General features: G+C 38.6%; 1 protein-coding gene across 7 annotated transcripts in view; it reads right to left on the bottom strand.

The window, feature by feature from the left end:
• The window catches only part of DSE (dermatan sulfate epimerase), a 63,526-nt gene that overhangs the window by 28,560 nt on the left and 18,850 nt on the right, over window positions 1–16,116 (bottom strand). For 6 of the 7 annotated variants that reach the window (XM_019668306.1, XM_019668309.1, XM_019668305.1 and 3 more), the window contains exon 2: window positions 6,343–6,811. In XM_019668306.1, coding sequence (XP_019523851.1) covers window positions 6,343–6,758 — 416 coding nt within the window. In that variant the 5' untranslated portion in view covers window positions 6,759–6,811. Of the gene's footprint in view, window positions 1–6,342; window positions 6,818–16,116 lie in introns of those variants that run through there. The other variant, XM_019668311.1, reaches the window with a different exon arrangement.

Here is a 16,116-nt window from a genome sequence, read left to right as displayed (position 1 = left end):
AACTCTCTTTGTTTCCCTCCCCAGTCCTGATTTCCTGGAGCTTACTGGCTCCAATGCAAGAGTGAAGTAATTTCTTTCCTCTGTGATTTATTTTCTGATGATAAGTAAGCAAAAATACCATAAAGAAAAGGGGGAAAGAATGATTCACAATGAAGACTTCTCAAAAACACAACTCCAGAGTGACAGAGTAGGTAAAATGGAGTACCGTGCATCAAGAAACTTAAAAATACTGCTGCATGTTCCTACGTATTTCTGTGTAACAGTGAACTTTTTAGTAAAACTACGTGCCAGGAACATAATGCTAAGAGCTTTACACGCATTATCTCATGTAATCCTTGGAACAACCTTCCATGGAAAGAATCATCCACATCTTACAGATGTATAAACTGAGGTTTACAGAAGAAGTTAAGTACTTGCCAAAGGACGCCTGGCTAATAAAATGGACGCGTCAAGAAGCAAGCGCACCCCTTGCCTTCAAAAACCACTACGCTAGGTCCGTTCCCTGGGGTTTACAATGCTTGCATTAACATCCCCCAAAGCCTGCTGCTTGGAAATTCACATGGGATTAACTACACGCTACGAACTAGAGCTTGAAGAACAAACCCTTCTTGTTACAATCCTATCTTAAATCTCTTTTAAATGCATTCACTTCTTCATATTATTAATTAAAATATGGTCAACCTAATTACCTCTTTCTTAAGTGATTCAGGAGCTGTAGTGTTTTCCCATAATCACTTGAGTTTTTTGTTTGTTCAGTTTGGTTTTAGTGATAGATCACTAAGAACTTGCTGAGGGGTGTAATGCCACGCTCATCACAACTCATCTATCAAGAACTAGGCTGAGATGCACAGTGTGCAGGGAGGCTGCCTGATACATATGCAGCCATTTCATTTTTCTGCATATGCAAAATTCTACTGAAGGATTAAGCTAGACTAGGAAAAAAAAGGTGGCCTCTGGGTTTAGGGAACTTGACTTTGGAGGTGCTCTATCCAAGGGTGCTATAGTATTCGTTTCTTCATTCATTCATTCATTCAACAAAAATCTACTTGGTGTGGGGAGATACACAAGCAAAACAGACATGGTCCTGCCCTCAGTCTTGTCTGGTGTAAGAACAGCACTATGCAACTCATCATATATGCACTGTAAGGATGTTCCTGAGACTAGTGTGAAGGTTCTTCACGAAAACCCCAGGAAAAATTTCTGATCCTTGGGTTGAGAATAGTAGCTGTTGACCCAAGATCTGTTTCTAATCCCATGGACAATGTATACTTGAAAACTAACTGAGCCTACTTTCTTTGCTGGCTGAAAAACTCAGGGCCCACTTGTGGCCTACTCGTGGTATGTAAGATGCATTTCAGCAACTGTCTCGTTCCTAATCCAGCTAATAATGCCCCTAATCTTTTTCTCCCCTCTTTTCTTTCTCAGCTGCTTCTAATTTGAATCTTTTATTTTATGCTTACTTAGTCTTTTGAGGCAAAGGCACAGTAGAAATAAGTAAGTAAAAATATATCTACATGTTATTAAAATTTTAGGAAAGTAGAGTAATATATGCTGACTCCAAAAACAGCCTAGAAATGGACTTTCTGGAAATCCCTTTTAAATCTCTACTAAGAACTATTTTTATTATTTTCCTACCTTAAGGTTGAAGTTCTTCAGGGGGAAAAAAACCCGTGAAAGATTTTTAGTTATCTGGAGTCCAATTGTGTTCTTTTTCTTAACTATATAAGAATTGAATGCACAAAGCAACCATTTATAAATGAGAATAACCCCATGCACCAATTGGCATACACAGAACTTGTTCTTGTGACTAGGTAATATTGTGTAAAAAATGAATTCACTTTGACTGCAATAAAATGCATTTTCTATTCTTGCCAGCCCTCGATTTATGATCTCAGCTCATTAAGCATTCTTAAAGTGGTTGCATATTAAATTCTAATCAAGCTTTTACATAGCACGGAGCCGACTGCAACTCAAATACTAGCTCTCATTTGGAAGATGAGATCTATAGGGGAAAAAAGGCTTAATTAAAAAGTCAAAGACATGATTTGCTGTGCTAAAAATAATTTGTCATTTTACATATATAGGTTAAAATAATATCCTTTTAAATTTATTGTTTAGAACTAAGTTAAGAACAAGCTTAAATTACTCTGTTACTTTTACTGTTATGAAGACCATATGAGCATTAGCAGAACAGCGGACAAGAGAGCGCTTCTGAGACAGGATGTGGGCATCTTTGCAAAGGCAGATACACAACATAGATAAGTCTCATCTTTGCCAAAAACCATTATCATTCTATCTGATTTTCTTTCAATTTTGTGGTGCATTACATCAGATGGACACATTACAAGATCAGTACAATCATATATTTTCCGTTTACCTTCTCTTACAAGGGCCCCAGATTCTTAAATAAGTGAATCTATAGATGTGATCTTTCAGCTCTTTGTTTACAAAATAATCACATGAACTGAACCACTCCAAATAAATCTGTATTCACGTATATCTCAGATGTACACGTTTCTAATGCTTGACAAAAGACATGTCATTGTTCCTTTCCCCTAAGCCTTTTTCGGGGCTGTTAACATCAGATTCTTAGATGCATAAAAAAAGGGCCCAGGGGAGCATCACTGAAAGTTTTAATGGAACAAAGCCAAAAGGAAAATTTTACAAGTTAAACAGATGTTCTAGTTTTGAGAGCAATTTGAACAAAAATGAGTAAAATCTCCATATAAATCCCAAACAAATACTATTTCGTTAGAGACTATATATACCAAATTATAAACCAAACAGGGTCTAAGTGCTCAGTAAATAACAGTGAACTATCATTATTGCTATGGTTCTTATTTATTGAAAGCTTACTATGTGACAGGAACTGTACTAATACTTGACATTATATTATCTCATTGAATCCTCCTAACAACCCTATGAGGTGGATACTGCTATTGTTGTCACTTTACACATCAGGATGCTAAGGCTCAGACAAATTAAGTACATTAGTCCGAAGTAACAGAGTTGAAGAGTCGGGAGCTGAAATTCAAACCCAGGCAGTGTGACTGCAGAGCTAGCACTTTCCTACTGCACTAGGGTATAGCATGATACGAACTCCTAAGTCATGAATAAAAACTAATGAAACCCATTGTGAAGTGATCCTTACACTCATTTCTGAGAAGAGGATATAGCCCTAGTTTAGGTTTCAAATACCCAATGTTTGTACCCCTTACTTAGGTGCAAATTTTAAAATTATCAGGCTATTTCTTCATCTTCGAATCTCAAGCACCCAGGACAGTATATGACATACAACAGATGCTCGATAAATGTTTGTTGATTGAATAAGTCAACGAACACAATTTAGTCATTGGTTTTCAAAAGAGTTGAAATGTTTTTCAAGGAAAATGGCAAATGTATTCAGTCTAATGAGGCCATTATACAAAGCTTTTATTAAATTTCAAAATATTAATTATTGATTAATTACTGATCTTTTATAAACAAGAGCTAATCTTTTTTTTCTCTGAAACCAAATACAGGTGAACTATCTACCCTAAGACAATGACAACACCTACAATACACTTCTTTGTGCATAGTGGGGACATGATTTAGTTGATTTAAAGAAAGATAGGTAACTATAAAAACATTTAACAGTATTTTAAGTTGTCAAAAAGTGATTATGTTCTGCTACAAATTTAAATGAAAATTTAAGTCTAGGAGTTAGGTGTGATAGCTTTTAGAAAGTTAAAATATCCATAAAATCATTAAAAAGCATAGCCTAGTTAGTAACAGTATTAGCCAAGAAAAAAATGTTCCAGTAATTCAAATTTTTATGGTAGGATCATTTCTGGAACTAGAAACTAGATGTAAAGGTAAATTCTCAATTTTGGACACCTTCAGTTTCTAGGAGGGCAAGTGTAAAAAGTTAACTGTTCAGCTCTATTAAGTCATAGATTGGCTTTTAGGTTACTGGATAACAGCATAGAGTTATACCTATTTTTATCAATACTACCATGAATAAAGTACTAGTCCTCTAGTAAATTTCTACACATCTCCAATAACCTGAAGAAACTATGTGAAAATTATCATTTTTATTTGAAGTTATGTATTCTCCTTTTATCATGAGTCTAATTCTCTCTAATAATAGGATTCATTCATTCAAGTTGATATTTATATGGCTGAATGTTTTGTATCATAATAATAAAATTGCACTAGTCTTGTACAATTCTCTTAATGTTATTGTATTTGTGTTAAAAAAAAATCTCCATAAAAAAAGGGCCGCCGAGTGGCTCAGCTGGTTAAGAGCTCGCTTGGGAGCACCAGCTCTGAGCAGCAGGGCTGAGTTCGGATCCCACATTGAGAGCCAGGGACACTGCCCTCTACAGCTAAGATGATGAACAAGAGCTCAACCTGGAGCTGGGCTGCTGTGAGTCGCCGGCGATGACGTAGGCTGCAGCGGGGCTGCAGTGGGCTGCCGTGAGCTACATGAGTGGCTGCCAGCCAGCATGAGTGGCTGGTAGCCGGTGTGGGCTACCGGGAACCGCTGTGAGCGGCCGACCAATGACTGGTGACTGATTGCCTCACCCGGGAAGAGCACAATGATCATACCAGCATGGGCCAGTGAAGCCATGTCCTCCACAACTAGACTGAAGAACAAAACAGCAATTTGTCTACCTGTCTGTTCCCCTTCCCCGATTCCCCAACGCTGTTCCCCTCCCCTCAATTCCCCAATAAAATCTTAAAAAAAAAAAGGTAATTCCCAGTCATCTACTCTTTTATGAGGTCAAATAGATGACTTTTTACAGTAACTGTCTCTCTGGAACCTTTTCATCAGTATCTTTACCTGTCAAATTTCACTATGTATCTAACAAAGTGGGGGGGTGTTTTTAAAAAAAAGTACACTTATAAGACAACAAAGGTTTTTTTCTAAATAAATATGGTTGCCATTTTTAACTAATTGCACAATGTCAAGTATTATAACATTTGATAATATAATCTGATAGCTGAAGTATTAAATAAATTTTCATACATCTCTTATTTTCTTTCTCGGTGTCAAGAATAGAATAAGATCAGTTCATTGGTATCCAAGTAAGAAACTACTGCATACATGGCTCAGCTGTATGAAACATGAATCAAGATAAAAAAGGTTCTTTTGAACCTAAAATACTGCAAATTTCAGAATAACTATACATACCTAATAAGCATTACAGTCAGCTCTGATATGGATTTAATGTCAACTCTTCCATAATCTTTTTTATTCAGAAATTCTAGAAAATCTTTCTATAAGCAAACAGCAGTCTTTACTATACTGGCAGAAATTTAGGAAGAAATAAATTTATCATATTGGCAGAATTCAGGAAGCTTGGAAACTATCATTCTTCACCCCTATGAAATCAAAGATATAATTCCTGCAAAACGTAATTCATCATAGCATTAAGTGCATTTACTGATTTTTCTAAACATTTAAAAAATGAGCTCTCTCCAGCCCTATGACAAGTAGCAGCTTATGTAACTGTAAAAGATATTTCATATAGTTAATAATTTTTTAGGGCAACTGAACAATGAATATGTATTAAAACACAGTTTAAGTAAGAATACCCACTGAATCTCTAATCAATTCATCCATATCTTTTTGGAAGCAGGTAGATGCATTAATTATAAATAAATAATATAAAGTTAAGCTAATAAAGAGATAGAAAGTTTGTTTTCTTTTGAACTTCTGAAAGAAAATTATTACATGAAGGATTTCCTCACACAAACTACAACACTGATTTTCCCACAGGTTTGGGCAATTTGCTGGTAATTCGATAAGATCTTATTTATAAACTGCAAGTTAATCCCATCACATTTACTTTTAGCTCCTGATTGTCATAAAATGCAAATAAATCTTAATTTCTTACTGACGAAAGGTTTTAGCCACTTGGGGGGTCAACCAGGACCTACAGCCAGGTGATGGTCATGTATGCTTGTTAAACAAGGCGGAAAGAATTCTCAACACTCAAAATGGTACTATTTACTCAATTCAACAAATTATTTTTTCTTCGGTTAGATTATATCTAAATATTTTCCTTCTAACTTTAAACATGGAAGTTACTAGGTCTTTTCAAACTATGGCCCATTCATAAACCACTGGCAAGAGAAATAACAAGTAACCCCTCCCTTACACACACACACACACACACACACACACACACACACACACACACACACACACACACTCTCTCTCTCTCTCTCTCTCTCTCTCTCTCTCTCTCTCTCTCTCTCTGTGAAAAATCTGACCTCTGAGAGTTCACCGGAATATAAATTCGTTTCTTTAAATTGCAGAGTTAATACATTAAGAAGAAAAGGACAAAAATCTACCAACTAGGCTGAGCTGCCATCCTCTCCATGTAGTCCTTGGCCATGTCTCGGGCTTCGATGTTCTCCGGATACAACACACAGAACATTGCCAAGGCACCCAAATTGTTGCCGTAAATTTCATTCCAGCGGGCGCTGTACTCCTTGGGATCCCAGGGAGGGAGGTACTCCAAGGGGCTGGACAGCATGGTGTGCACGGCCTCGGTCAGCCGGGCGGCGATGTGCTCATGCGAGCTGGCGGCCCTGAGCTGGAGCTCTGCCACCTCGGTCCTGGAGAAGTACAGCATTGGGTGGCTGTCGTAGTTGGCATTGGTGAAGGGAATCATGACTTCTGGGTTATCGTCGGTGATGTAGGGTGACACAAAGCAAAATAAATATATGAAAAACACACTGGGAGCCCCCCGTGTGTGAGTCCTCATCGTGACATCAGATCTCCAAATCTCCAAGGCAGCCAAACCATCTTTGAAAGATCCTACAGGAGGAAAAAACAGAAGAGGTGTGAACCAAGGGACTATAGCAAAGTCTAAACATATGGTAAGTAGTGACCTCACTTACTAGGTAGGAAAGGTCTAAATATTGAAAAAAGAAGCATCTGAATTTAGGTGTTTTTTTTTAATACAAAATTTGAACTAGGAAGAAACGTATTGAAACCTAATAATTTCAAATTAATTAATCAACTAATTAAGCATGGTACATGGGACACGTAGTCACTGTGGAAAACAGAACTCTGGATGGGAAAATGGTATAATATTTACGTTAAGTAGGGAAGACAAACTCTCCTCGGCATTCTTCTCATATTTTATCATACAAAAAAGTTTAGATTTTATGGTATTTTTTAATGTGAAAACTATGATAACCAAAAGCTAGTGGTGAAATGTCATCTGGGAATGTGAATAAACATTAGGAGAAAATATAAAATCCTGTCTTTTTTTTTAATTATTATTTTTTAAAATTTTTATCTTTATTTTAATTTTTATTGGGAAACTGTGTTTTTCCAGGACCCATCAGCTCCAAGTGAAGTAGTTGTTTCAGTTTAGTTGTGGAGGGCGCATCTCAGTGGCCCATGTGGGGATCGAACTGGCAACCTTGGTGTTACGAGCACTGTGCTCTAACCAACTGAGCTAACTGGCCACCCCAAATCCTGTCTTTCTTAATACAACCTCCTTCACTCTAACTTCTCCCCACTTCCAAACATTCTACATTCTGAACCAGGGATTGGGATCAATCCATCTATAAGACTGTAAGCAGACAGCATATTATGAGTAAGGCTAACTACCCTCTTTTTGTCAACAGAAGGTGGGGACAGAGAAGGCAAGCAGGGAACCCAGCTGCCAGGCCCCAGCATTCCCTGGGCTGACAGAAGCAAGCATGCAGCGAAAGACCAGACACAGGGCTGCTGGCACTAGAAACTGACAAGCCTTCATTCAGAAAATAAAATCCCAGAATCAAAAGGCTAAAATAACACGTGTGCATTTTCCCCTTCTTATTTCAAACTACTGTCTACTTTTTCATTTTGCAAATGGGATTTTGGTGTCATTCAGTAAGTCAGACATTTAAACCAAACTCACATATTTTCTCAACTACTTAACTTTCTTAAAAGTCCTTTCTTCATTGGCAACTTTGCTCACAGGTTAAAAGAACGTCTTTCAAATGTAGGAACATTTAAAAAAAAAACAACAAAAAAACCCTTCGCTTAGTCCTACTCTACGTCTCACATCTGGGATAAAGCAGGCATAAAATCCCCTAGAGGGAAAGGCAGGGAATTCTTAAAATTCTTCAGAGGGGAAAGGTTATAGAAAGCAGATCAGAAAAAGACAGTTTTATGTAAATAATGAACAGTAGTTTTCAATTATTAAAGGGAGAAACTGGTGAAGAAAAATCAACCTCCCCAGCTGAACACAAATTATTTTTCCAAGGAAAAACTTCCTCATCATATTCAGAAGAAAGAAAATGAAGGATTTAACACACACGGGGGCTCAATCCAGATTTTCAACTTGTTGTTATCTCCGAAAGAGGCACTATGGCATCACTTGTGGATGCTGCCATCCATTCTAGTATTCTTTATATGTTGGAATGTGCTTTAGACTATATATAGGGACTATGGAATCAATGCAGTGGTTTTGTACAGCATTTTAGATTTACTTCAGGAGAACTTATGGTGAATAAAAAAAATTAGAATAGCCATGCTAAATTATATAAAATAGAAATAAATCTTGGACTCTGCCCATATTATGTCTAGCACCCAAAGCTTCAAGGAAGCAGGCTGGATCCTTCAAGGACAGAGACCTGGCCAAAAGAGATAACATTCTGTGGTTATGTCTGAGGAGGGGTGTGGTCTCTGACAACACACAAACGGGGCTGGGTCTGAAGTAGTAATGCTCAGTCCTCAGTGCCCCTCCCCCCAGGGGTGTATTTCTTGCTCTTTTCAAAGAAATATCGTGCCAACATTTTTTTTAAAAGCTTGTATATATTAAATCCCCCCAAAATCTAAGATTGGACGTAGCCACCAATACAATTAACGTTGTGGGGCTTTTAGGTACCTAGGGTGAGGATGGGTTGGAAGTTTCTCCTTTCATGGACCCTTACATGCATAGAAATGAAGATTTCTCCACTACTGGTTTTTGAGTGTGTAGCTCACGTCCTAGGTAGGTATGGGGTGCCTTGGGTTATGGGGGGATGGGTAAGAAGCTATGTGGAGATCAGAGATTCTCCATCTCGGATTCTGTACAAACGAAGGTGGTTAAGGCTGATTTGTTTATACTCTTTCTCCTTCCTTATGCATACCACCCTCCTACCCAGGTCCAGAGTCACTGAGACAGTCAGGGCTGTTTCAGAGAGCCCCTCACAATTCAGGACCCATACTGTGAACCCAGCCACTTCTGCCATATTGCTTCCCGTTATATAGGACGTGCCTGAATATATTTAAACATGAAGAGTTGCTCCGGAAGCACAGAACCTCATTAAGATGTTGTTTTGGGAATGATGCCATCTCAATATGCCAACTGTTATTGAAGGTTCCCTAGTTATTACTTCAAATTCATGTGAGGGTGTCAGGGCAGCAAGGCTGTGAGTTACCGCACATGTAAAACATTTCATTCTTGTTAGAATACCATGTGGGCCAATGCAGAACCCACAGAAATTCTGCAGAACGATCCTCTATGAAGACTGCCTGGGGAGAGAAAAACCACGGCGTTCACAGGGGCAGAAATTATGTGTTGCCTCCCTTATATCACATTCAATGTAACCAGCCCCGACGGCTCTCCCAGCTAGTAAGGTCTTTGTTGATCTACCCAAAGACTTCATTTCTCCTGTGTCTGGCACATCCTGTATTACGCTGGGCTGCTTCGGCTGTTTACACGCCGTGTCTCACAGAAGGCGGGACCATAGCTTCCTCTTCGCATCACAGGGCTAAGTATTGTACCTGACATATAAAAGGCAGCTCATGGATGCCAGCCGAACTGAACTAACTCTTGAGCTCAGGAGCTGGTAGAGGAGATATCATCACTAAAACGAGCAAGGGGAAACCTTATTTCCCCTTATTTGAAACCAAGGCAAGTTCAGAATTTTTCAGAAAAAAATTCTGCTAGAAAACGAATGGAGCAAGGCCTAGAAACTCTTATAGCCTATAAACTATTCAGTAGTTTTTCAAAAAAAGAAAAAGAAAAGGGAAATAATTAAACTTAATTAAAGTCTAACCCAAGCTTCTTTAGGCTGATATCCTAAAGGGAAACCTCATTCCCACTTAACATCTTAACTCTCTAGAAAATTCCACCAAAAAGTCCCTATGCCCAGTCTTTGGGTTTCCCCTTTTAACCTCTACCCTGAGCATTCTGTGGACCCACTCTGTAAAGACAGCAGCTAAAATTAGATGAAAGAAGCATTTCTCAAGGTACATTTAGGTAGGTCACAGACAGACAGATTTTATGCTACTTTTATGTGCTTATTTCAATGTACATTAGGAAAAACTATAACTAGCGCATCAAACCTGAGATCTCAACAGATATACAAAGTACCTGTTTAAAAGATATTTAAATTTAAAAGTTTAACAACAAAAACAAAAAAGAAATGGGTAAGGCAAAATTTGTTGAAGAAGGTGGTGCGTGAATGGCTAAACTTTGGGACATGCTGAAAATGCCGAGTGAAACAATGACCAGTAAAGGCTAATGAGTTTACCAGAATGACCAACTCTGACTCCCACTACCACAACACACACACACACGCACGCACGCACGCACACACACACCTTGGACAAATTATTCTGTACTTTTAGATGTCTGTGGATGCTCTTGCAAGGCATTTTCCCTTAGTTCACTGTGTGGCAGACAGAGCACAGCATTATCAGTTCACTTAAATCTTTAAGTTGAAGTGCAACTTCAAGAGCACGGCATTTTCAATATGGCAAAATCACAGGCTACCCTTAGCAGCTGCCTCTAATAATACAGTTTACTCATAATTCAATTCTCAGGATGTTTCTGAAAGACTCCGTTGGGCCTCATTTCCCCTAGAAGTCTTTCCTCTTCTCCACTATGAGTGTAATACACTAGCTTTCCTAATCCAGTTTTCTTTCCCCTTCTTTCATGTTGTTCTACACAGCTCAGAGAGCAAAACATTCCAAATTTTGACCTAATCAATGAATACAACATAGTCCTTTAAGAATTAACCTGTCACTACAAGATAATTCAGATAGCAATTTGATCATCTCTCTGCCTGTAGTGCCTACATATATCTGTAGCAGTCCTAATTTGGCATTTTGCTTAGGCCAACCCAAAGGATATGAAAACTATTTAACAAGATGCCCAAATTCTAATGATCTTAAGTAGGTCCTCACACAGCAACAATAAGCCTACAATTATTTTGCTTTAATTCTGATTCCAACAATCCACTGTGGCCATTATGATTGCTGACACACAGAGAAATTTTTTGTGAAATACTTTTCACATATATCATCTTTGACTTTACAGTAACTCAAAATGGCAAAACAGTATGAAAAGTAACTGTACACTCTTACTCTAATAGTACCTTACAGTAAACTTCAGAGGCAGAACTAGAACTCAAATCTCCTAAATCTTAAAACAAGTTTCTTTCTTTTGAGCAAATTTTTAACAACATTCAGCATTAAAGGTTCCACTTCTGCCATCTTTACACAAAGAAAGCACAGAAAGAGTATGCTGAAAATGAAAAGAGTTGAAAGCTATATTAGTACATCAAATTTCCAAAATGAAGTGGGTTTTCAAATAGTCTGGGACTGTTTATAAATGAAACACATGGTAGTACAAAAATTATTTCAATTCGTCTGGCTGTAAAAAATATTTTTTAAAAGTAATTTAAAAAACAAAGACAGTATAAGGATGGAAGAGAGAAATCACCCTGTAGAAAGTAAAACATATCCCAAATTACTAAGATGGATTAAAGACCCTCTTATGTGCCAAGTCTAAGGCGCAAGGCATTGTGATCAACATCATGTGTGTGGAGCTGGGCAGACATGAGTATAATCCAGCTCTGCTGTCTACTAGGTTTGATCAACTGACTCCTGCCCTCAAAGCCTCCATCTTCTTATCCATAAAAATGGTCCCAATTTCATGGGGCGCTGAACTATCATGTGATGCACTTAGTATAGAGCCTGACACAAAGAACTCATTGAGGGCCGGCCGAGTGGTGCGTTGGTTAAGAACTGGCTTGGGACGCCAGAGGGCCCCGGTTCGGATCCCACATGTGAGGGCCAGTGACACTGCCCTCCACAGCTAAGATGCTGAACAACAGCTCAACCTGGAGATGGGCTGCCGTGAGTGGCCGGTGACAGCATAAGCTACAGCCCTTGCTGCAGTGGGTTGCCATGGGCTTCCGTGTATAGCCAGCAGCCAGCGTGAGCGGCCTCCAGCGACTGATCTGCCTCGTCCGGGAAGAGCGCAATGATGGTACCAACTTGGGCCAGTGAAGCAACGTCCTCCACAACTAGACTGAAGAACAAAACGACAGCAACTTGTCTGTTCCCCTTCCCCCAATTCCCCAGCGCTGTTCCCATCCCCCAATTCCCCAATAAAAATCTTTAAAAAAAAAAAGAGCTCATTGAACATGTTATTTTTCATAAAATGGAAGAAGTTTCAGATATGCAAGATTATATTAACCTATTCATAAAATATTTTAGTTGAAAGAAACTAAGTATTATAAGCAAGAGAATGAGAACCAAAGATCTTAGCTTACCAGGGAAAAGTCATGCCACTTGTTAGGGGCAGCTGAAATTCAAACACAATGCTCCTGACCCCAACATATCATTCATAGTAAGCTCAACACTCACTAGAAAGGAAAGTATGTGACCCTTGAAAGTTTTCAAGTATTTGTTGAAGGCTTTGCCCCCAAAGAAAAGAATAACAACTGAATAAACTATTATCTCAGTTTGATTGCTTCCCAAGGCCAGTAATTCTTGGTGTACAAAAGGCGACTGCTTCTTATGTACATCTTCCATATTCTTTCAAAAGAAAGGCCAAGTGATATAACAGGGGCTGGGAAATACTACGATCTCTGGCTGGGGAGCTGTTTCCTAGTAATGAATTTATATTTTGGAAGGGATACATGATTACTTGGGGTACATCTGCTGCCACTGTCAGAATTGGTGCGTTAACCTCAGTCCAGGGTCTGGTCTTGGCTCAGTCAGTCATCAGTATCTCAGCTAAACACCCTAGGAGATGCTTTCCGATATTTAAAAAACTAAAACTCTCCTCCCCCAACATATATAAAACCATATTGTCTGCACTCATTTATAGGAAATACAATGATCAAGACAACTGGGAAATACTTCTGGCTTTATTGGAAAACTACTATTTATCTAGTAAAATTACTAGATAATTGCCTGATGAACAAGGAATCAGAACAAAGGCAGTGGGAAGGGCTCTGAGCTTACAGCAACTCAACCAGTCAAGGGCACCGCCATAACTGCACTTGAAAGGATTGTCAGCATCTGGGATATCATTAAAAATAAAAAATTTAGGGCCGGCCAAGTGGCTCAGTTGGTTAAGAGCGGAAGCTCTGAGCAACAGGGTCACCGATTTGATTCCCACATGGGCTAGTGAGCTGCGCCCAAGCTGAGCTGCCGCAGAACCGGCAGGATGGCTCAGCTGGTGACAGCACATGTTCCCTTGTTGCCGGTTCGACTCCTGCATGGGATTGTGGGCAGCCCACGTGCAACTAAGATTGAACACGGCACCCTGAGCTGCCCACGGGTGGCCAGATGACTCAGTGGTTAGAGTGTGCGCTCTTAGCAACAGGGTTTCCGGTTCAACTCCCACATGGGATGGTGGGCTACACCCACTCGCAACTAAGATTGAACATGGCACCTTGAGCTGAGCGGCTGCAACAGCTGACGGGTGGCCAGATGGTGACTGGACTTGGAGCTGAGCTAGCTGCACCCTCCACAACTAAGACTGAGGGACAACAACTGGGCTGTTCCCCTTCCCCAAATCCCCAACACTGTTCTCCTTCTCCAATTCCCCAATAAAATCTAAAAAAAAAAAAATTTTTTAATTAAAAACTGAATTGTAATGATATTTAATAAAGAAGAGCAAAACATACATCTTCCATAGCTTCTGCTATCACCCCCACCAAGCTCAGCCCAAGGGTAGGGGTTCCAGTGTGCCCAACACAATGGATGGACATAGTAGTTAGTTATATGATTAGAGCAGTCAAATACCTCCACACTAGGACTAGATATACCCATATCCACCAAAGGCTAGAACAGCCCTGCAGACCAGACAACTAAATGTCGCTGACATCATATCCTCTCCCTGGAAAATGTGTAGACCCGCAGATATTAGCATCTATGGCTCTTCCTTATTCATGCTTCCATTTAAACCCAAGTTCCCTCTGTCTTTAGGCCTCCAGTCTCATTTTATGCAAACTCTGATGGCCTGAGAGCACTAACACACCCTAAACAAGCTGCACGTTCCTGCTCTGCTCTATTTTAGGATTTAACTCTCAGAGAAACCTATTTCCAAGTATTTGAGGAACACCTTGCTGTAGTCTCAGACATATTTTAACTAATGGAATGTATACATTTTTAAAGTTCTCCTTACTTTTCTATTTCAATTTTATGAAATGTACAATTAGGATAGTGTTTGAAAAACAATTTTTCTTAACTAGAAAAATAAACCTTATATGTTCCTGGTAAATTTTTGTAGTAAAATAAATCTGACATTATTCTTAACTATGTCAAATCCTAAGAAAACATATGGTTTGGGTACTATACAATCATTCCCTAAAATTATACTCCCTGATGTGTAAACTCTGCGGACTCAGCCAAAAAAGCAAATTTTAAAAACCAAGGGCTCTTAATCAAAATGAAAGTTTCTTTTACTGAGGGCTTATTGTTTCTTTAGTTAAGGGTGAGATGAAATATATCTCCCTAAAATGTCATTTCCAAACAAAAATCCACAATATGAAATTATACCATATGGAACCCCCAGGAATTTACACACACTACTGAGGGAGTAATTATAACCCTGAACCCACACAGCAAAACCACACTGTGTATAATAATGGTGTTCAGCACCTCCACACTCAACCCTGGAGAAACTTTAGGTTAGGTCTGTGTTTAGCGAAGCTCTGTGCAGTCCAAGAACATTTCTACATTGTCCCCAAGAAAGTTTTTGTGAAGATACCACGTTTTCTCATACTATAATCTGAAGCTCACCTCTTTCCTACACCAACAATGATAACTGTATAACTTCCTTTATGAGAAGAATCCTTAATCTAAGTTATGTTTAAAATGGCCACACATATTCTCCGGTGTCAAGTCTGAAGGCTCCATCTCCCATTCATCAGAGACTGCTTGAATGAGTAATTTAGTGGCTAGCAAACGGAGGCGTAATTTAGTAGTCGAGTTTTGCCTGGAGCACATTACTACAAAACTAAGAACCATTACAATCCAGCTTTTCAGAGTGGTTGCCTTACAGAATGTAGACAGGAAGCGAAATCTGTATCACTTTCACAGAGGCAAAGAGAAAGCAGAGCAGAAGAGGGGGAGGGGGGCTCTACAGAGGCACTGATGCAACTACTGGAGTACTTAATTTTGCTTACAAAAAGGCTAAAAGCGAAAATGAAATGGCTAGACTTTCTAAGATAAGCTAAATATAAATTCTAATTTATCTAGCAGTCTAACAATTGGACATCTTCTGATTGGTACTTCTTTATTACAATTTGAATTGATTTTCTTAATGATGGTGCTGGAATACAATATAAATATTTGCAGAATTTTTATTTTGATATTATATTCAGAACAATTTAATGTTGAGTATAATTAGTGTATTTCTTTTTGGTATGCTGACTCTTTTAAAAAGTAGTAATTTATACATACATAAGAAATTTTCCAATGCACTGTTTTCCAGAATTGGAATGTCAATTCCCTATCCATGGTGGGTATAAGAATTTCTTAGAAATATTAACTAATTCAGCTATGTATTGAGAAGCTATTAAATCCAGGACCTCTGCTAGGCATGAGAATACAAAGTAAACAAACAAACTATGCTCTCCTCTTAATAGAGGATTAAAAAAATCTAAGAAACTGCTGTTTCTGAGGCTTTGAGGTTTTTTTTGTGTTTTTTTTTTAAACTACAGTAACTTGTATTACTCTGTTAAATAGGAATTTCTCCCTTAATTCAAAGCAATTTATTTAACCTACTATGCCTGGCCTCAAAAGAAAATAACAATTTCTTTTCCCAAATTTTTCTAAATAGTAAGTAACCAAAGATGTTCTGGAAGGGTCTGAAAAACCTTAACTTTCTCAGC

Source organism: Hipposideros armiger, unplaced genomic scaffold, assembly GCF_001890085.2.
Source record: "Hipposideros armiger isolate ML-2016 unplaced genomic scaffold, ASM189008v1 scaffold_523, whole genome shotgun sequence".
NCBI lineage: Eukaryota > Metazoa > Chordata > Mammalia > Chiroptera > Hipposideridae > Hipposideros > Hipposideros armiger.
This window is presented reverse-complemented; position numbering and strand designations above follow the sequence as displayed.